Source organism: Rasamsonia byssochlamydoides, assembly GCF_041956645.1.
Source record: "Rasamsonia byssochlamydoides strain NRRL 3658 unplaced genomic scaffold VTN77scaffold_26, whole genome shotgun sequence".
NCBI lineage: Eukaryota > Fungi > Ascomycota > Eurotiomycetes > Eurotiales > Trichocomaceae > Rasamsonia > Rasamsonia byssochlamydoides.
The window spans coordinates 188,137-210,108 of NW_027192409.1; the positions used below are offsets into that span (position 1 = coordinate 188,137).

The window sequence follows — 21,972 nt, forward strand, 5'->3', positions numbered from 1 at the left end:
CTTTCTTTCACATGAACGACGCCACAGTCTCCAGATTCGCACGCGATCGCGGCGGTTCCGGAGCGGCCAGGCCCGTCGCTAAGGGCGGGTGTGGCGGTGCACAAGAACTTGGGGACGGAATAGTAAGTGCTTACCTGGCGTCATGCCCATCGTTTTTCTTTTCCAGCAACACGCTGGCCTGGAAGACAACGGAATGGTCAGTTTGTTCAATTCAGCGATGTCTGATGATGATGAATTCGGGGGTTGGTGTTGAGGAAAGCAATCGTCGCTATAGGGAAGCAGCACTGAGAGGAACACAGTATGACACTTCGAAGCTGCAAGACAGGTAGATACGGTCGCAATCAGAAAAGCTCTTTTCTATTTTGCGACAGGCAATAATAACGGACGGTTTGGTTGAGTTGCAAGAATAGCGGGCAGCGCTTGCCTTGGTTCCCAGCAGAGTCGTGCTAAGGGTGTCGCATCGTGACTCATGGCGAGAGCCATCTTCCGCCTCTGGCACGGGATGATGATGCCATCAGAGGGCAGAATGATGAGATTGGAAGTCCACAGGCGAGCAACAATATCGAAGCAGATAATAACTTCCCTCGGTCTCAGTACTCTTGTATGATTCTCGGAGGAATTTGAGAGGAGATTCAATTTTGTTTTCTTCGATCGACCGACGTGGTCAGTGGTCACACTAGACTCCGACAGCATGGCATCCGATTAGGATGCATAAGGACACACCGCGATTTACCAATAGAACCACTACGAGGTTTGAAACTATTCCGTGGGGAATATGACCATATGACCATGACCATTACCCTGGGGCCTGTGAAGGTCTAGAATCTAATCTAAGAAAATACGGAGTAAATATGGGGCAGTAAAAGGGTATTTTTATTGCACTAAAAATGCGTAGGAGTCATGTCCAGAGATAAGGCCTTATCGCCTCAAGTCTCACATGACCAAGCGCTGAACTGGACCTTTGAAGAGACAGCAAATTGGGTACTCAGGACCAGGCAGTATGCCTCTTGATGTCCAATATATCATTGTGGAAGTGCTGGATAACCGAAATGACCCCCAGCGTATGCTGGACGATTTCCGGTGGCAGATCCCAGATGCATATTGGCGTGCTCGACTCCCCAAGGACATCATCTTTGAAGTTGAAGATCTCGTCTCCACCGACATTGACTGGCAATATCTCTAAGAGCAGAAGATCTCCTCGAGACCAACCGACAACAGATCATGCAGTCTTGGAAGGCACTCGAAACGTCTTCTTTCGGATGAGTGATGAACGATACAGGAAAACCTAAACCAGTCAACTCAGAAAGAGAAAGCATCTTGGTCGAATGAGCGATGAATCGATCGATCTTATTAACTGTGGAGACATCGAATGTTTGACTCTTGGGACATACCCAGGATCTAGGTAATCTCCTGTTCAGGCGGGCCATAACCTCAGATATTGCTTCGTCCACTAGGTAAACGGTTTGGGCCCTGGGGCCAACCTAGCTAAGCCAGGACCATGCATGATGCGCTCGAGCCTCGTACCGCTCGCATCGGCCATTTCTCCGCACTGTCGGGTAAACAATCATTTAATTTCCAGGATAAAATCTATGAGCTAGCCTTGTACAGTATAGATATATACTATGGCGGCTCGAATGCTCGCGCCCACGAGTCCCGGGGGATAGATAATAAATAATCCCTGTAATCTGCGTTAAGGGCCGACGAGAGGAACTGGGTGAATCTCGTATCTCGAAGAGCAAGAAAATATCGGCGGCTGTCTTCGAAAATCGACCGAATCATGCCATCCTCTTCAGTCTTCCGTTTTCTGGTATGATTGATCTTCGCACTTGGTTCCACTGTCCATTGCAACTGATCTGAAACCCAGCTTGTTCTCTTCGTAGCCCTGGGTAGCTTCACTTATGGCTATTGTGCAAGTATTATTTCGACCACGCTGGCCCAGCCGTCCTTTGTAAGCTATTTTGCATTGGATAAGCGATGCAATGCAGCCGATCTCGAGGGAGCCATCAACGGTCTCTTCCAAGCCGGAGGTCTCCTCGGGGCGATGTCGTGTACACAAACTGCCGATTGGCTTGGCCGTCGCAAGGCGATCTTAATTGGGGCCGCCTTTTCTCCGGTGGTGGTTTGCAAGCTGGAAGCGTCAACATCGCAGAATATATTGTGATGCGCTTTATCACGGGAATCGGAATAGGTGAGCCACGCAGTAGTCAGTTCTCCTCTCACGTGTTGACTCGTGACAGGTGCTTTGGTGGTTCTTGTTCCGCTATACCAAAGTGAGCTGGCTCCGCCCAAGATTCGTGGCCTTCTCGTGGGAATGCATGGCGTCTGCATCTGCATTGGTTACGCGCTCTCCAGCTGGGTCGGACTTGGCTTCTACTTTGTCAGTGCGTCCGGCGCTCAATGGAGAATTCCGTTGGCAATCCAGTGTGCAGCGCCGTTAGTTCTCGCATGCGGTGTCATGTTCCTCCCCGAATCACCTCGATGGCGTATGTGGATCGAACCCTTTAGCAGGGAGAGCTTGGGAGAGCATGCTAAACCAACGCTAGTTCTTACACAGGACCGCGTCGAGGATGCCTATCGTGCTTTCCTGTTCACCCACGGGGGACAGGAGACGAAGTCCGACGAGTCGACTGTGCGGAGTCAATTTGACCAACTTCATGCTCAACTGATTCACGAAAAGCAAAATGGAGTCAGACTTGTCGAGCTCTGTAGGCGCCCGACCCTCCGGAAACGATGTGTCATTGGATGGTTGACAATGTTCGGTGCTCAAGGCACTGCAACGCTGGTGATCAACAGTACAGAAGTTCTTGAAACTAGAGAGAGATGTGCCAGCTGACGGCAATTCCAGATTACGGCCCCATGCTCTATGGGCGTCTCGGATTTGATACCGTCCAGCAGCTTCTGATCCAATGTGGCTGGATCACGGTTTGCCCCTTCGGGAACTGGATCAACGCGCTGGTGGTCGACCAGATTGGCAGAGTCCGCATGCTGAGTGAGTCTGAAAATCCTTGCCGCAGAAACCGCACATTCTGATCTGTTACCAGTGTTTGGCTTCGCGGGCTGCGTGGTCGCCTTGGTCGGAGAATGCATTACGCTCTCGATCTTCCAGCGGACTGGCGATCGCGCCGTTGCATCAGCCGCGGTGTTCTTCCTCTTCTTGCACATCGGATGGTAACCATCAATCTGAACGCATCACCGTACCTCGAAACTAACCGACATCTGGAATAGCTTTTCTGTCTCCGTCGATGCGACGTCGTACATCTACGCGTCCGAAATCTTCCCCACACCGGTTCGAGCGAAGGGATTATCCGTCTCCATATCAGGCCTGTTCATTGCGACGATTTTATTCCTTCAAGCTGCGCCCACCGCCTTTGACAACGTGGGCTGGAAATACTATCTGGTGTTCATCTGCATTACGTCTGTCATCTTCGTTGCCATGTGGCTGTTTTTCCCTGAGGTATGTCAAATGCCTTTCTCTTCTCTGGGAAATGCATTATCTGATCGGAAATAATCCAGACCCGCCAGAGATCTCTTGAAGACATTGGGGTTCTATTTGGCGATAGTGAGGAGCAGCTGAAGCCTGTCGAGATACAAGAGGGGAATGAGGAAATTCCCAAGCGGGAGACTTAAATCCAATTCCACCATATACAGTTCTACGACCAGACGCGGGACCTCAGAAGGACTGAGCCATCAGCACGTTGATTAGTGCAATGAGGTGGACATGATCGACCCGTTATACAGGATACCTTGCAGGTCTCTCCTCTCCAGGTGGGCTCCTGCCTATATTCCTCGCCATATACCTTACTAATATGTGTCGCAATCACTATACATAATTCTTACCAATATGATTCCTTTGCCAATTGTATATTTTGGACAGAACATGACAAGGGGGGATGAGTCATCTGGTTATCGCAAAGATAAGATTGATGATAGGTACTCCGCACCTAATGAAATTAAGCTAACAAGCGCCAAAAATTCCCGTTAGCCTAATATGTCAGGTACATATATTGGATGCCTAATAGTACATACGGAGTATAGACATGGGTATGATTCATCGAGCATTGAAGGAGACGCCACTGAGCACATGCTGCAGGCAGCTCTGCATTCTGATTGGGCCAGCTAGCTAGTTCCTGATGCACCAGCCACAGTTGCAGGGATATGCGAATGATGGCGCGTCTTCACCGCCTGCTGCGCCACAGACGCCCGACACCGCCAGTTCTGGACGGATCCATCCACCAATCATCGCTGCTGATGCCCGCACAGCAAGCTTCATCCCTCCGCTTCACCATCGAAGCCCCCTGCAATCACAAGGTGACAACACAGGCCTCCACCGGTGTTTCTACCTAATTCCTCAACAGTCGCGTCACTCGCGTCCCTTTTCTTGCTTCACGATGCAGCAAATGCGCAGACCCTCCTCGGAACCTCATCCCGTTCGTTGCTCTGGCTGAGCCGACGACTCAGGCTGCCAGCCACCCCTATATGTCCTGTCATCCCCCCACTGGCTAGACGTGCCGCCAGTGCGTATCGTTCAAATATTCGATGTGCCTCGACGCGTGGCCATAGTCCATGCGACAACTCAGTCTTGACAGGACGTAATTACGTGGGCCAGCATTCTGGTTCGTTTCGTTCCTTTTCTGCTCCTCGGATATCAGCCATGGTGGCCCTGCGTGAGACGATAGCCGTGGTGGACAAGTCGGGGAAGGTCGTCAGCACAGTAAGTCTTTTCATTTCATTCACCATGGAAACTGATCGCAAAAGCTGACAGCAATCATCTACTAGAGCAAGCACATTTTGGGGGTCTTTAAAGAGGCCCGGAATGCCTACCGCGAACGGAAGGCGGAGCTTCTGGCAGAGAAGCATGCAGAGAGGCAGGCCAAGATCGCAGAACGGGAAGCGCGTCGAGCGATGGCTGCCCTCACCATAGATGACAGGCGGTCGGTCGCCTCATCGAGGAAGACGGGGAAATTTCGACATCATTGGGGCCGGAGTCACCATTATGAACAAGACCTGGACAATGAGCCGCCCTATAAATCCTTACAGGAGTCTGGGCGTCGGCACACTACGAACGACTTGATGGGCAAGGAGCCAGCTCCCGCCATCAGCCGCTCCAAGACCGATGTCGATATGGACCTCGCCTACGGTGAAGCCCACCCCTCTGCGCTGCAGCGGTACGAACCCGCGGTTGAGCCTGTGGATGACCCCGCGGATGAGGAGGAGCTGCAGGGGTTGATCGCAAAAGCCCAGAAGCTGCTCGATGAAGCAGATTGCATGCAACACAGCGCGACAGCCATGATTAAGCACCTGCAGAAGCATCCGGACGCCATGGCCGCAGTCGCTCTCACTCTTGCAGAGATCAGCAATATCATCTCCAAGATGGCGCCGGGCATCATCGCCAGCCTGAAAGCCAGCGCTCCGGGGATTTTTGCTCTGCTGGCTAGTCCGCAGTTTCTGATTGCGGCCGGCGTGGGGGTCGGGGTTACGATCGTCATGTTTGGTGGCTACAAGATTATCAAGAAGATCACAGCAACCGATCAAGAGCCTATTCAAGATAAAAATCCGGCCCAAGCTCCTGTGGCCACTGCCGATGAGTTGATGGAGCTGCAGAGCGAGCATTTGAGCCGGGTGGAGATGTGGCGACGGGGCGTCGCGGACGCGGAAGCCATGAGCGTCGGTACGTCGGTGGATGGTGAATACATCACTCCGACGGCCGCCGCGATGTCCGGAATCGGCTTGACGACTCCATCGCCGTCGAGGGTATCGCGCTCCAAATACGAGGAGATGTCGATGGCATCCTCCCGACGATCGAAACATTCTCGACGTTCGCGGACAAGCACGCGGGCGGGTGGAGAAGAGAAAGAGAAAAAGAAGAAAAAAGAGAAGACGAAGAGATCGAACAAGTTGAAATTGTTGTTTACCGTGTAGACTCGTTATAGTTTCCTTATGTCGGCTGCTTGCGCTGACAGTGTGCTGTCCTGGTCACATCTTCATCCGATTTTTTTTGGATTTGGGATTCTGGAATTTCTGCCTGGCGCTACGATACAATAAATACACGAGTCAATGATTTTGTTTAATGGGTGATGGATATCATATCAGGGACATTTGGCTTATTTTTATTTTCATTCTGGTGTTTCACAGTTTCACCACAACACCCTGTACCGGGCAGCGCTTGTGTACAGCGCAATACATCTCTCCCTGTTTATATATATAACAAGGATTTACTGTCCAGACTAGACTGATTTGAATGGATATACGTACATGCCACGCGATCCAAATGCTTACCTTATTTAATTGTCGTATTGCATCTACACTACTCTGTACAGGTTATATTTATGCAATGGATGACTGTCTCGTCTCAAATCTATTTGAGATCGATAATAATCCCTTCCTCTCTCTCTCTCTCTCTCTCTTGCTTACTAATTTATTTTCTTTCCCTCTCTCCTTTTTTCTCCTTCATATTCATCGATTTATTCTATCTATTTCTTCATTCCTTCATTTCTAGAATTCTTTCCTTTCCTTTTTTTTTAAAAAAAATTAATTACTCTCTTTCTCTCCTCTTTCTCCCTTTTCTTCTTTCTCCTCCTCCTTCCTTCTTTCTTCTATCCTTCTTAATTGAACCTTACTAAGTAAGGTTCTCTATATTATATACCTCTTCATATATTAATAGTTTATTTGCTTGGTATATGAGTTTAAAAAAGGATTAAATATAGAAATAATATAAATTCCTGCCGACCAAGAGGGCAAATAAGACGAAATAAGACGAAAAAAATGGATTTCTATCTATGATCTTACTGTTCTTAGATATTACCTGGGCAGTTGTCCTAGGCAGTTAGTTATCTATAGCAAATTTGCCAGAATGAAAAAACACTGCTATTAATACCTATACTTATTAATAGGATGGCATTTACAGTAGCTTATATATAAGTAGTGCTCGTCATTTAGATTAATATTTGTCTTAAACAGCAGTTTCACTGAAATACAAATAAAAAAAATCTAATTCAATTATACTTGTTATTTTTTTTATTTTTTTATTATTGACTGATGAGTCAGTAATGATTGAATGGAATTGGTTGACTAATTAATTAATTCAGTAAGTAATTCAATGGACTCAGCACTGCTTAATAGAAAGAGAGAAAAGAGGAGAAATGGTTATGCCGGGTGGATTCCTTAAGTCCGTTAGATTCATGTACTCCGTACTCCGTATTTAGTTAAAGGTTGGCGACCTCAATTGGGGTAATTAATTAATTAGCTTTAGCGGGGCTCGGGGGCTCGGGGCTCGGCACTGCAGTGAGTGGAATGTGCATTGCGCACCGTGCGCCTGTGGGGAAGGAAGGAAAGTCTGGGGAAAAAAAAGAATCTTCACTGCCTATCTACCTAGGTACCTAGTACTCTCCATACTCAGTACATAGTCGGGTATATATATGGGGAAGGAGAACCATGCAGCTGTGATTATTAACTAGAGGCGATTAATTAATTAATTAATTAATTAATTGATTGTATATAGATCGGCCCCACGTGTTATGCAGACTTAGGCCTGGTCTTTTCGCCTCTAATGGATTCTTCATTGAATTGAGGTAGGTACGTTGCATGTACAGTAGTATATTAATGGTGGCATAGTACTGGATATTGTTACAATCGGCTGAATCAAGAGAGGCAGAAGAGGACTGACTTGTCCATGAATGGGCATCTGATTCATAGACTCTGGATTGATATCAGATCGAAGATATGAAGACATGAAGAAAGTATGGATATTATCGAAGAAAGCTGTCGATCTCGAATACACAACTAATGGTTGATTACCATTAGTTCATGCCAGCAATGGCAAATGTTCTATCCCAGCTTCTTCTGATCGATCATCATCACGATCTACTACACCAGATCTGTCACTTCAATTCGATTCAATCCATGAGAGACAGACATGAGATGACAGAACAGAATGTATGTGGGGCCTCATCAGCCTGACACTTTTCTCCCCAGTTTCGACGTTTTGACACTTGATACGGGCCAGTCATTCGGAACATGCCGACAGCAGCCCCATCTTTTGGTCACGCCCGGGCTCTGCCCCACGAAGGATTTCTTTTTAATTCACGCTTCGATCGATGAGAATTGTCATGCCCTGCCCTGACAAGTCCAATAAGATAGGCAGTTCCTGATCGCTGTGTCTAATGAAATTGATGGAATTGAATCCATCTGTCGGTAGTTCGATTGGATTCGCAGCGCTTGGGTTGATTCTTTTCCCTTCCCTGTCCAAGTGAGATTCACTAGACACGGACATAGCAGATATCCCCGGAGATAGTACGGAGTACATACATTTACTCTGTACCCCATATCTCACTTGCTACTTCTGGCCGGATCAGACGGGGTAAATAGCTCCAAGCGGGGTAGAGATTCTTAACCACTGCATGCCAGGCAGTCCAACTGGTAATTAATCCGCATTGGCATACAGTCCAGACGTGTCCACTAAACATAATGTCTTGACGGCGCTCAGAGCCGAATAAACTGCCTCTCGTGTCGTGACGTGTTGGCGACAGTGGGTCTCTAACGACTTCATGTCAGCTATATAGGAGACGTTAATATACCCCAGAAATTTTAGTCAACAGACAGACTGCTCCTATATACTTTGTCTATTCCTCAGCTGGCGTTACCATGCTGGTCGAGAGATTCGGAGACGTCCTCGCGCTGATGCAGCTGCAACGTGCAGCTGCGCAGCTCGGCACGGGCAATATCATCCTGTCCATCCTGGTCGGAGGTCTGGTCGTGCTAGCGGTGGACTATGCGCGGATGCTGTATCTGCATTATAAAATGGTCAGTATAGACCCTCTCGTCGGTATCTTAAGTGACTGACCTGGCAGCCAGCCCCCTGGACCACTTCCGCTTCCCATCATCGGCAATACGCATCTTCTCCCCGACAACAAGCCCTGGATCTATTTCGAAAAACTCGCCAAAGAATACAATGTCCCCCTCATCACCTTCTGGATCGGTCGGAACCCGACCGTCTGGATCTGCGACGCCTGGTGCGCCAACGAGCTGCTTGACAAGCGCGCGGGCATCTACGCGTCGCGGCCCCGGATGGTCGTCTTCGGCGAGCTGGGCACCGGCCAGTCGAACCTCGTGACGATGTACTACGGCGAGCGATGGCGACTGCACCGCAAGCTGACGCACATGGGCGTCGGCCTGCAGCAGGTGCGCAGCTACCGCGGCTTTCAGAACGACGAGAGCAAGGTCATCGCCTACAACCTGCTGTCGTCGCCGGAGGAATACGTCAGCCACTTTGAGCGCTACGCGGCGAGTGTCGTCTCGATCATCGGGTTTGGCCGACGCATCGCCAGTTACACCGATCCCATCATCACCGAGGTCATTGCCGTGATGCAACGAGCGGCGGATTTGAATGTGCCGGGGAAGAAGTTTCCCATGTTGATGGAGACGTTTCCAAGTGAGTTTCCTAGCACAGTACTTTCTTCTTTCTTCTTTCTTCTATTTTATGCTGACGACAGGTGTAGTTCTCGCCAAATTCCCAAATCAGATCGCCCCCTGGAAACATGGTCTGGGAGCCCGCAGCCGTGGCCGCAGCTTTTTCTACGCTCTGGCCGAGGAAGCAGCCAACAACCCCAAGCAGCCGCAGTGCTACGCGAGAAAACTGTTCGACGAGGCGCCGAAATACAACCTGACACCCGAAGAGATTGCGTCTTTGGCGGGCAACCTGTTTGGAGCCGGCAGCGACACGTCCAGTTCGACGCTGATCACGTTCGTTCTGGCCTGCTGTGCTTTTCCGGAGACGCTGCCCAAGGCCTGGGAGGAGCTGGACCGGGTGGTGGGCCATCATCGCAGCCCGACCTTTGACGACGAGCCCAATCTGCCGTATGTCAAAGCGTTTGTCAAGGAGGTGTTGCGGTGGCGGTCGGTCGCGATCATTGGAGGGCAGCCGCATGCTCCGATTCAAGATGATTATTACAAGGTAGGCTGTCAGAACGGGTCTCCACTTCACTGCATTGATAACATACTCACGTTCATCAGGGCTGGTTGATCCCCAAGAACACCTGGGTGCAAGGAAACGTCTGGTCCATCCACCACCACGAACGCGAGTTCCCTGACCCAGACCGATTCAACCCCGAGAGATTCATCAAAGGGAGTCCGTACAGCCGACCCTTCCCTGGTGAACGGGGCTATATGACTTTTGGCTGGGGTCGACGCGTGTGCAGCGGGCAAGGTCTGGCCGAACAGGGCACCTTTATCACCGTGGCACGGTTGCTCTGGGGGTTCAAGATCGAGAAGGCGTTGGATGAGAATGGCAATGAGATTCCGGTCGACATTTTCGACTATACGTGAGTTTATTCCCTTGTAGAAAAGGTCCATCCAAGGCCAAGCTGACGATTCTGCAGCAACGGACTCAACATGCGCCCCAGTCCGTTTAAATGCCGAATCACCCCTCGCAACGAAGAAATCCGAGCCACCATCGAGCGGGAAGGCAAGCAGGCCCTGCAGGATCTGGCCTCTTATGAAGGCGAGACCAAGTACCGCATGAGCAAATTCTACCAGCAGAATACGCTGAAGGCGTAGTTGCCCCCTATCTTCATCAAACGATCGATCTGCTGCCACTACTACACCGATACCTCTGATCGACTGATCGACTTGCTTTCTCAACTGCCGTATTCCCAGGTGCCAGTGCCGGTCCCTTGACCAGTCTGGATGATTGCGGTGGACCATCCGATAGCTGATTGATCATGATGAGAGTGCATGTAACTGACGCGGGGTGGAGAATCGGTCAATTCGATCGGAAGGAAGTACGTATACTATCGGGAATGAATCATATAAGGAGAGGCAGGAAAGAGAGGACCTAAACGCCATTATCACCAGGGAACAAAATAGCATGGCAGGTAATAGTCGTGAAGACGGGAACGCTGGCAGTGGCAGTCGCATTTGCAGGAAGTTAGGCATGTAGATAGTTCTATATAATATTTATCGAAAAGATGGCTTCTTCATTATTGATTTATTCTTCCTTAGTTCCTTTCTTCCTTCCTCCTTCCTGGAGCCATTCCCAGGCCTTAGCAACTGCATTAAACAGGAGCTCAGGGTCTTTCTTGCAAAGATTAATGAATCCTTTTGGCAGTTATTTTACTAGGATCAGGATCTATAGGGTCAAAAAGGGTAGACACCCATCTAGGACCCATTTCTCCCAGGCTTTGAGTCAAGTCTTTACGCGGAGTCTCGGCAATTTTGGAATTTGAGGTCTCATGGTTAGCATCTGAGTTCTCATGGTGTTGTTCAGGGGTTGGTTCAGAAGTAGTCTCAGGAAACTGTTAATTCTATAGGTTGTGCCATATCAACTGGCATAGATTTTCAATTCTCAGTTCTTCTCGGTTCGTAATTCTGGATCTGGATTCAAAATCAGGTTTCTGTCTTAGGGTTCTTTTTGGTTCTTGGTTCTGGAATCGTGGTTTCTGGATTCTCGATAAAAGTTCACAATCAAAGGAATGACGGTGGACGTCTTTGAGGTATAATACTGGTGGCATAAGCCCTGGTATGACCTCCACGTCTGGTGTAGACTTAATGAGAGAATAATTTGGGATCCCACAAATGTGTCTGGACGCGTCTGTGATAGGCGTAGGAGCTCTACCGCGAAGACATCCTCCGCTTAGGGTATGGGATAAAAGAATGAAGAAGGTGAGCTTCAAATTATGTCACTGCTCAGCCAAATGAAAGCAATCAGTCCATTCGGTAGCTATCTAACTAATATTCGAAGCTGGAGAAGAAAAGAAGAAAACTACAAACACTGTCGGAGAAGAGGCTTCGATATCCAGTCAAGCGAAGTAGCCCTTTCCTAATCAGGTAGCCGCCCGCGTGACGTCCAGCTGGATCAGGCCGTCACATCCAGAAGATCTAAGATATCGTCTGGAAGATTTCGTACGGATTGAATGTGATAATCAAAAGAACTGACACTATACTACAGAAATGGATAATGTTCCAGTCGTGGTACAAGGAGGTCGAAAAAAGCGCTGGCCCAGAACAATGTTCATCAATTGAAATAGTAAAGGCAAGAACGAGTGAGCCTCTGATGAACAATGCTTACGACCCAACGATCGGTCCAATCGCTTGGGTGGTCCTCGGTATCGGCGACGAGAGTCCGCGGCAAGGCAACTTTGCTCGTCATTTCTCTCCAAGGCCTGGCTGGGATCGTCATGGCTGTCGCAATCCCTTACATGATCAATCCCGACCATGCCAATATGCCGGGAAACTCAGATTTTTCTTCGTTGGTCTGGCAGGACGTACGAGGAACTGGACATTATGTTTGAGAGGGGAATGAAGACGCGAGAATTCAAGCATTATGAAATTTCGTAGAGGCACTTTCAAACAGTTGGCTCATGTATCCTTTTCTCTCTTTTTTACCTGCGCAGGGTTTTAGACAAGTTCAACGACAGTGAAGAAGGGATCCTCTTTTGTTCTATGGGACTCGTCATTTCCAGCCCTGGGAGAAGTGATGGCGCTGAGCGACTGTTGTCACGCTTGTTGGCATCAATTTAGAGTGGCATTAACTTCCGTATATTATTATCAATGCAGTTGAAGTTCTCTTATATATTCCCTCTCAGTGTTGGTCAGCTGACTGACCTGTGACCTAGGGGGCTTAGGGCCTAGGGCCAGGGCTAGCGCTGGCTTGCACATGTCACCTCCCACCAGCCTCTCTCACACACCAAAAATCCTAGCTCTTCCATCCATCCGAGAAGTCTTTAAGGCAGCTTCAAACTACCATGAGATCAGGATTCTTCATTTATCCCAGTTTTGACGGCTCGTCATAAGTACTTCGGTCGCCAAGCAGATTCGCGGATGGCACGCGGATCCCTGTCTTGCTAGGGTGCCCTTGTTTACGATACATCGTGACGTCAATCTCGGTCCATTCATCAACCATCAGAATGGCCTGTCTTGGAAACGAGATATCTGAAAATTATTCCTCACTCCGCATAGCTCAACACCAGCCCAGTCCGCAATAATGGCTGGCACGGCTGATGTGGATATTGGAGGGTCGTCAGAGTCGGAAGTTGTACCAGTTCCCGCATCTCGCCTTTAGTCATATAACATCCGAGCTTTTCGAGAAAATCGAAAAGAAGAGAGCGGATCTTTGGCGCGGTGTCCGCTTCACCTATTTTGCTGATGTTGAGACATTGATCATTAAGCTTCCAACAGAAGCTCACGAGTCTGCGCATGTGACGTTTGGGCAGTCCATATATCGTGTTGTGGTGTTAATGGGACTCGGACTCGACGAATTCTGGGGACTCGGAGCAACTAAGTACGTTGGGCAAGCAGCGAGTGCGAAGGAAAGCGACTCTTCCTGGAAGAATAAGCGTATCAGACCGAACAAAGGGGATTGGCCGACCTTAGTGATCGAGGCCGGGATGTCAGAATCGCTACCACGACTACGTTCTGATGCTAGGTGGTGGATCGAACATTCGAACGGGAGAGTGAACATTGTTCTGCTAATTTGGCTTCACCCCACCATCAAAAAGATCAAGATCGAGAAATGGGAACCAGGCCAGGCGCCTACTACGAGAAGAAGTGCTCGCCCTAGTCAATCCAACGCTTTTCCAACGCAAACTGCAGATATCACCATCCAATCGAATTCGAACGCTATCGTCACTGGTGCTCCCTTGTGTCTCGAATTTCTCAAGATTTTCGAACGCGCTGCCATCCAGCCTACAGAGCACGATATTATATTAACCGCACAGGATCTGATAAACTGGGCCACAATGTTCTGGCAAGGGCTGTAAGCGACTGAGAGACGCTTCATTACCACCTTGCTCACCACCCTGCGATTTTCCTTGCTTACATGTACGATGCCCGAAAATTGAGATTAGAAATCATCAAGAATATGATGAAGTCGCATCTCAGTAGTAGCTCCCAGGTTTCCATGTATAATTTTATGTAGTTCAGCCGACCAGTTCTTAAACTAAAATGCCGCCTATCTCATCCATATCGTCTCCCGAAGTAACTTATGTAAGGATCTGAGTTCCGAGGATGATGACTGCTGGGGTAGGCTCGTACTTCAGGTACTTAGCCGAAAGAACAAATAAATAATTAAGAATGATTAGTTTAACTTAGGTAACGTAAGTGAGGTTTAGGTTAGGTTAGACAAGATGCCGAATCTAAAAAGGATAATAATGAAGAACCCAAAAGGAATTGTCACAACTACACTACATGGACGTTGCTTCTGGCTAATACATATTATCTAATTTAGGCATGACATATGACAGTTTTCGTCCTGTACCTGACTACCTGGGTGTTTAAACGATGCAAATTCAACTACTTGTTTATTAGTAGCTAGAGGTAGGTAGCTATCCGAGCAGACATATCTTCGTCTATCTTCATATCTTATATTCTACGCTCTTTCCTCTTCTTCATCGTCTCTATCTAATTTGATCATCTTTATAGTTAAGATCCCAAACTCAATCTATATGGATCGACAGACAATATAACATATTATAATATAGATATATATCATGTTGTAGTATCTTACCTCTATTTCTCCTTTATTAGTAAGATAGCCATTATTACTAGCAGCACTAGTAGCCTTAGGCTAGAGATAACTTTTATACTAGCTAATATAGGTACTAATATTATCTTTATTAAGCTGCTAAATAACCCCTAATTAGGCCTCCTAGCTAAAGATATCAGAAAGTAAGCTAGACCTTATATTGTAATGGAGGAATCGGTGATGATAGTCTAAGGCGGCGGCTCAGTATAGAAGCACCCCGGAAGGGTCTCGACAGAGAGCAAGAATAACAACTTTCTTACCAGCAGTGTAAGGCCCTGCTCAGGAGCCTTCTGTGCCTTAATATTGGCTATCTTTGCCTATAACCTTGCTAGCGAGATGGCCTTCGTTTTAGGAAGTAGTTCTTGGAGAGCTTCTACAGAATTGCAGCTCCCTGGCCAGACTCTCTGAGTCTGCCATAGGCCTATGATACCTGTCCTGCCGCATCGTTTGGAAGGTAAGGAGTCTTTTCATTTTACAGCGCTGCAAGATAAAGCCCGAGGGTCTCTGACTCCTCGGCCTGCTCCCTTGATAGAAAGAAGCCTTCTATACTTGTTTTGTTTTAATATATATTTTATTCTAATATTGTTAAATTAAGACTCAGCCTTGGTATAAATCTATATTTATCATTAATCTTTTGGTTCGGGCATAGATGGTATCAGATTTCAGCTAGATCTAAGAACAACTCTCTAACTTAATGCAGCCAATTGGGCTATATGTAGTTATTATAAAGGCTATTTTGCTATTAGGAATTATTCTAGCATCTGCCTTATGGAAATAACAAATAGATATTGTCGCGATTTAGTCAAATGAAAATGAATCCATTTGGCAGCTATCTAACTAAGATTCGAAGCTAGGGAAAGGAAGAAGAGAAGAAGACTACGAACTGTGGGAGGAGACGTTTGATATAGCAGTCAAGCGAGCTGACCCTTTCCTAATTAGAAAGCCGCCCACGTGATATGAGAGGAAGTCGATATGACTGCGTCGTCACAGATATAGTCTGTATTATCTAGAAGATAGACTATATATACAAGTAGGAAATGCTAAGGTATTATTATCAGCCGCTCTCCAAGAACCACATATAATCACATATAGAGTAATAGCCTAATCATCCTAGTCTAGGTCTACACGCTGAGTAAACAGACAAATTAAGACAACTTATTACCTGGCCAGCTTTCCACTGTAACCCCTTAATATCTGAAATTTATATTGTGTGAATCCACTAAGCTATTTGGAATAACATATACTTTATTTCTGTGCCTTATATATATATATATATATATATATCCTGCAAATTAAGCTTCATATTATACATGCAACACATTATATGCTGAGGCGCAGTAAGCCAGTATGATAATCATTATAATAAGGGGTTTTTGCCATTAGCCTCTATAGGTTCCAAATTGGCAGTATAAGTCACTATAACTATAAGCTAAGCAGACCTATAGAAGTTCATAAGCATGTTCTTTTCTCCTTCTCCCTAGCTTCGAATTCTAGTATCTAGGCTGCCAATATGACTCTTATCATTTTTGAACGAGCCGTCACATATATAAGCTTACTGTATAGCGAGACTACAATTAGAATCAAATAATTTTGTGGGTTTGCTTAAGGCCTTATCAAATTCTTTTTTTTTTTTGGAAAGGGAACCGCGTCCGTAGGGGACAAATTCTCAATCTTGTCCTTGGGTCTGCATACCCAGAATCACGGGTGGAGGCGCGGTCGTACCGACTGTTCCGGACATGGGGGTTGGGAGGGGCAAAAAATCGGGTATCTAAGGAGAAATGCTCGGTTCAGTAATAATTTGGAGGAAAATAGGGACATTGGAGAGGGAATATTAAACTAGGAAAAGGTAGACAGTTTACTCCATATGTAGTTTTGAATTCCTGTCAACAAAGCAGCGAGCATAGTGCCTAACCTAAAATGGTTACATCGTATGATCACTAAGCCTCATGAGGTAACTCCCCGAACTTACGGTAACTATACCTAGGTATCGGCAGATGAGACTCCCCCCAACAGCCGGCATTGCAAAGATCGGCTAGTTACTTAAAATGATTAATTGCGGGAAAACTGACGCAATAGGTAAGTACTACCTTTTTCCGGTTTTTTTTGCGCTAAAGTTTGCATGTTTTGCGGCTGGAGCTTAGTTTAGAACTTTTTTTTTTCACTCACTCCGTGTTTAAAAAACCTCCTTCCTATCCTACCTGAGAAGGACTCTTATATAAATCTAGCCTATCTACCTAGGTAATATAGTTTTTGCACTTTCGACTATTTATTATTTCATTGTGAGTTTATAGTGCTTTATAGTTATTATTTATGGCTTAGTTACTTGGTTCTTGGACTTGAGATTTATTATTATACAAGCCTTAAATCAATTGAACGCTTCCCTTCCAGATAGCATTATATATACCTATACTCCGTAAATGAAGCCTTAGAATTTCCTGTTCTACTGTGATTTTTTTTCATTATTTTTTTTTCAAATTAAGTGTGAAAATGAAAATGAAAGGTACGAGTAATCTCAACTGTCCCAAGTCAATTAAAACTCCATACGGCAAATGGTCTCCCGGCAAAGCCCATCCATCCTCTAGCCGATCCCATTGCCGAAGGTCATACAACCACCAATTTGAATTTGATCCAACGTCCAACATGTCTGTCAATTAGCGAACTCCACCAGTTTCTGGGCTATTCATTGATTCAGTCATTCGTTTATTTTATCATTATTGTTTTATATTTTCGGCTCTTGGCTTGAGACAATTGCCTGACAGGGGATGAGATGACTTCGTGTATGACTTCTGCACGGAGGGATACTAATTCCGGAGGTAGAGGACCCCGCTCTGCCGCATTGTGGTCTACAGATTTATAGATTTAGGTGCACAATATCTCCGGATAAGGAAGAATTCTGGATCATGTGGTCAGCTAGGACAATATTCGGTCACCACCAACGGCTGACGCCATGATTGGCGCAATACCCCGGTAAATGCGAGGGCAACTACATCCCGACGCTACTATGGCTACGCAGTCAGATTCCGTGCCTTCTGGGCCGATCCGATTATCGTTGTGGGTCAAGTTATCGGTACAAGATCGTGCCGGTGGCCATGCCGTTGGTCCAGGTACGGAGTACGGAGTACATAATTCAACGGTCGACTCTGGGGTATTCATGTGGAGGACTGTACAAGAACATCATCTTGTTCACGACAAGGAAAATACTGGATTGATCAGACAGTCAGGATGGTCGCGATGAGTACGACTACACATAGTATACCACAGGCGAAGACTCCTCTAAGAGTAGTGGTGGTGGGGTATGTATCCTTGGTTCTCTAATTCGATGGGATGATGACATGCTGATTGACATCTATAGAGCAGGTACGATCAATTGACAACCTGCATGACGACGCAGCTGACAACCACAGGCATTGGAGGAGTAGCGGCAGCTCTCACGCTCGGATTGCGTGGACATCGCGTCGTGATTGTTGAAGCGGCCCCTAAGGTATGACCTACCGTATCATTGATATGGGTGCATTCTGACGCAGTGATGTTAGTTGATGGAAGTGGGAGCCGGCATCCAAGTCTCTCCAAACATGTACCGATTGCTAGAACGTACGTCTGTCGTGAATTGAGTCGAGTCGATTCCACTAACTGCCTCCAGGCTGGGGAGTTTCCTCCCTCCGGGACACGGCCATTGCCCTCCAGCAGATCGACGTGCGGCGATGGGAAGACGGCAGTCTCCTCTCACGCACCCCGGCAAACACCGCTTTTGGCGAGTCATTCACCATCCACCGTGCCGACCTGCACACGGCGATCGTCGACCGGGCCCTTGACCTGGAGAACGTCGAACTGCGGGTGAACTCGATGGTGACAGACGTCCGGTTCGACACGACAGAGGTCGTCCTCGCCGATGGCACTGTCATCTCCGGTGACGTCGTGATCGCCGCTGACGGCATCAAGTCCGTCATTCGCGGCAAACTGCTCGATGACAACACCGTCAAGCCGGCCGCCACTGGCGACGCCGCATACCGCATCATCCTCCCCCGGAGCAAGATGCTGTCGAACCCAGAACTGAAGCAGCTCATTGACACACCCAAGGCGACGCGCTGGGTCGGTCCCGCGCGACACATTGTCGCCTATCCGGTCCGGAATCATCAGCTGTACAACGTCGTCCTCTTACATCCAGACCGGGGCACGGTCGACGAGTCGTGGACGACCCGGGGCTCGAAGCAGACCATGATCGATGATTATGCCGGATGGGACGAGAGAGTCCGGCAGATTGTCGGTATGGTGGAGGAAGACGAAGTTCTGGAGTGGAAGCTGTGTCTGTACCCGCCGTTGAAGACATGGACGAGAGGGTCGGTGGTTCTTCTCGGCGATTCGTGCCATCCAATGCTGTAAGTGCACATCCGGTATTGCAGGATAGCCTTTCACTGAGATGTTGTTTCTAGACCGTACGTCGCCCAGGGCGCTGCTCAAGCCGTCGAGGACGCTGCCGCGCTGGGTGTTCTCCTTTCGACCATCTCCTCTCGACAGGAGATCCCTCTGGCCTTGCAGGCGTATGAACGCTCCCGCAAGCAACGTGCTGAGACAGTCCAGCAGTCCGGCTCTCAAAACCGCATCACTTTGCATCTGCCCGACGGCCCTGAACAGCGGGCACGGGACGAGCAATTCCGCCAGGCCATGAACGGAGGCGCCAACCCAGACCGCTGGACCGACCGCGAGACGCAGCGGTTCCTGTGGGGATGGGATGCAGAAGAAGCGGCGATGAAAGCGTGGGAAGGTATGCACCACGTTGCTTGTCGAAGTCGATGACTAACCAGTCTCGTCGTAGAACTTGTTGGGAATGAAACCCAGGTGAATGCCAGTCTTTAGCTAATGATCAGACATGGTACGGTATCGTATATATTCCCTGAGATGGCCCCCTTTTCCTTCAGACGGAGTCTTGCCTAGCAGTCACTCCATGATGTCTGGGAAATCTGCTGACGAAACAAAGCAGAAGTTCCATTCGACACGATGTTTTCCACTTGCACTGCAATTCTGGCGGTCAGTCATGCCATGCCATTGATATCGTCATCAAAACCAAGACATAGAGCGTGAGCATTGGATAGAGATAGACATCGAGATAGACATAGACATAGATATAAATATTGCTCAGCGTTCTATATCTGAAAGAAGTCGTTCATCCTGATTTTTCTTCTCCCTCTGTCTCATTTTTTCTCTCGTGGATGATCTTTGTATCGACTATCACATCTCTCACATAAAGGGTCTAAAATAGAATTGATAGACTAGATTGATTCTTGAATAGAAGATAGATCAATGGAATCTCTCTAGAGGATTATCAGATTATCAATATTTCTTTCTACGGAGATTAAAGACAAGATATTTGATCTGAACGATGAGTTGAAATATAGATGGAATATTCCTATTGTATTCTGATTGGGTCTTTCCGTACAAATGCCGAGATTTAGTAAGAAAGTCGCCGCTATGCGGACAAAAGACCGGCCGCCATGCATACTTCATTATTAATCAACATGACATCATCTCCATCCAGCTCCTTCTGCTGACTGGAGCTTTCGGTGGGATTCGGTGATTGTGAATAGTCTCGGGTTTGTCATCGCCCTGCTTAGTCGTGCAGCGTGCTTCTTAGTTTGTTATTGGTGGCGTGCTGTCAACCACAGCCTGATCAGTGCCGGCCCTGACGATCTCCCGTCTCTGTTTAAAATAGCAGATTATTATTAATTTGTATTGACTGTCGTGGTGGGACCCGTATATATAAGGTGATAAGAGTCTGCTGCAGTCACCAGTCGACCCCTCATTTCAGACCACATCTCCTCCTCCTCTTCTCCTCTCCAATCCACCATGTCAGCTCGTGCCAACGTCTTCGACATCGAGAACAAGCCCGCCAAGGGCATCTCCTACTTCACGCCTGCGCAGGAACCCCCCGCAGGCACGGCCGCAAACCCGCAGTCGGACGGCTCCCAACCGCCCAAGCTCTTCCAACCCCTCACCATCCGAGGACTCACCTTCCACAACCGCATTGGGGTACGTCTGGCTCTTGATTATTGATTACAAGGAGATAGCCAACCAACTGACTTCCTCCAGCTCTCCCCCCTCTGCCAGTACTCCGCCCAGGATGGCCACATGACCGACTGGCATCTGGCGCACCTGGGAGGCATCGCCCAGCGAGGCCCCGGCTTTCTCATCGTCGAGGCCACCGCCGTCACCCCCGAAGGCCGCATCACCCCGCAGGACCTGGGTCTGTGGAAAGACTCGCAGATTGAGCCCTTCCGCCGCGTCATCGAATTCGTCCACAGCCAGAACCAGCTCATCGGCGTCCAGATCGCCCACGCCGGTCGCAAGGCCAGCACCGTCGCGCCCTGGCTGTCCATGGGCGACCTGGCCACCGAGAAGGTGGGCGGCTGGCCCGACAACGTCAAGGCGCCCAGCGACATCCCCTTCTCCGAGCGCTTCCCGCAGCCGCATGCCATGACAAAGCAGGACATCGAGGACTTCAAGCAGGCCTGGGTGGCAGCCGTCAAGCGCGCGATCAAGGCCGGCGCCGACTTCATCGAGATCCACAACGCGCACGGCTACCTGCTGTTCTCGTTCCTGTCGCCCGTCTCCAACAAGCGCACGGACGAGTACGGCGGCAGCTTCGAGAACCGCATCCGTCTCACGCTCGAGATCGCCCAGCTGACGCGCGAGGCCGTCGGGCCCAACGTGCCGGTCTTCCTCCGCGTCTCGGCCACGGAGTGGCTAGAGGAGAGCATGCCGGACGAGCCCAGCTGGCGCAGCGAGGATACGGTGCGACTGGCCCAGATCCTGGCGGAGAAGGGCGACATTGACCTGCTCGACATCAGCACAGGCGGCAACCACCCGGCGCAGAAGATCCGCGGAGCGCCCGCCTTCCAGGCACCGTTCGCGATCGCAGTCAAGAAAGCCGTCGGCGACAAGCTGGCCGTGGGATCGGTTGGCATGATCAACTCGGGCAAGCTGGCCAACAAGCTGCTGGAGGAGGACGGCCTGGACGTGGTGCTCGTGGGCCGGGGCTTCCAGAAGAACCCGGGTCTGGTGTGGGCGTGGGCGGACGAGCTGGACCTGGAGATCTCCATGGCGAACCAGATCCGCTGGGGGTTTTCGCACCGGGGGGAGTCGGTGTATCTGCCGAAGCGATCGGGGAGGAGTTAGTCGAGAAGTGATGATATAGAAGATATACAGCATGTACATACGTAGGATCTATACATAGGTGATAGAGCGACAGCATGAGTCGTTTCACTGCAAATATTATTCAATTCTTAAGACAGAGGTTCCATATACGCATATACTGTAGGTGTATATACTAGTATATCGTATCTGCACTGTATAGTTCTACAGACAAAAATGAGTAGAATAACATAATCCAAAACAGGACGGAAAAAAAAACAAAACAAAACCAGAAAAAAAAAACAGATATTAAAGAAATGCTTGGATGCTTG

General features: G+C 48.5%; 7 protein-coding genes across 7 annotated transcripts; all 7 read left to right on the forward strand.

Annotated features, from left to right (window-relative positions):
* Positions 1-11: 11 nt before the first annotated feature.
* On the forward strand, positions 12-1,183 carry VTN77DRAFT_3696 (uncharacterized protein; the record flags this gene model as incomplete). The annotated part of the gene is made up of 2 exons (XM_069419672.1): positions 12-122; positions 1,061-1,183. 2 exons carry the CDS (start codon positions 12-14, stop codon positions 1,181-1,183), a joined length of 234 nt encoding a protein of 77 aa, XP_069278267.1.
* A 791-nt stretch (positions 1,184-1,974) lies between these two features.
* On the forward strand, positions 1,975-3,627 carry VTN77DRAFT_3697 (uncharacterized protein; the record flags this gene model as incomplete). Its single annotated transcript, XM_069419673.1, has 7 exons — positions 1,975-2,188; positions 2,238-2,483; positions 2,544-2,792; positions 2,846-2,989; positions 3,042-3,168; positions 3,226-3,454; positions 3,514-3,627. The coding sequence occupies 7 exons, from the start codon at positions 1,975-1,977 to the stop codon at positions 3,625-3,627; spliced, it is 1,323 nt and encodes a 440-aa protein (XP_069278268.1).
* A 1,024-nt stretch (positions 3,628-4,651) lies between these two features.
* Positions 4,652-5,919, forward strand: VTN77DRAFT_3698 (uncharacterized protein; the record flags this gene model as incomplete). The annotated part of the gene is made up of 2 exons (XM_069419674.1): positions 4,652-4,711; positions 4,777-5,919. 2 exons carry the CDS (start codon positions 4,652-4,654, stop codon positions 5,917-5,919), a joined length of 1,203 nt encoding a protein of 400 aa, XP_069278269.1.
* Positions 5,920-8,640: 2,721 nt separating this feature from the next.
* On the forward strand, positions 8,641-10,551 carry VTN77DRAFT_3699 (uncharacterized protein; the record flags this gene model as incomplete). The annotated part of the gene is made up of 5 exons (XM_069419675.1): positions 8,641-8,799; positions 8,851-9,427; positions 9,495-9,949; positions 10,009-10,316; positions 10,374-10,551. The coding sequence occupies 5 exons, from the start codon at positions 8,641-8,643 to the stop codon at positions 10,549-10,551; spliced, it is 1,677 nt and encodes a 558-aa protein (XP_069278270.1).
* Positions 10,552-12,992: 2,441 nt separating this feature from the next.
* Positions 12,993-13,751, forward strand: VTN77DRAFT_3700 (uncharacterized protein; the record flags this gene model as incomplete). The annotated part of the gene is made up of 1 exon (XM_069419678.1): positions 12,993-13,751. One exon carries the CDS (start codon positions 12,993-12,995, stop codon positions 13,749-13,751), a length of 759 nt encoding a protein of 252 aa, XP_069278271.1.
* Positions 13,752-17,894: 4,143 nt separating this feature from the next.
* VTN77DRAFT_3701 (uncharacterized protein) lies at positions 17,895-19,369 on the forward strand (the record flags this gene model as incomplete). Its single annotated transcript, XM_069419679.1, has 5 exons — positions 17,895-17,996; positions 18,049-18,106; positions 18,156-18,891; positions 18,946-19,277; positions 19,329-19,369. 5 exons carry the CDS (start codon positions 17,895-17,897, stop codon positions 19,367-19,369), a joined length of 1,269 nt encoding a protein of 422 aa, XP_069278272.1.
* Positions 19,370-20,356: 987 nt separating this feature from the next.
* On the forward strand, positions 20,357-21,685 carry VTN77DRAFT_3702 (uncharacterized protein; the record flags this gene model as incomplete). Its single annotated transcript, XM_069419680.1, has 2 exons — positions 20,357-20,539; positions 20,600-21,685. The coding sequence occupies 2 exons, from the start codon at positions 20,357-20,359 to the stop codon at positions 21,683-21,685; spliced, it is 1,269 nt and encodes a 422-aa protein (XP_069278273.1).
* Between the last annotated feature and the right edge of the window lie 287 nt (positions 21,686-21,972).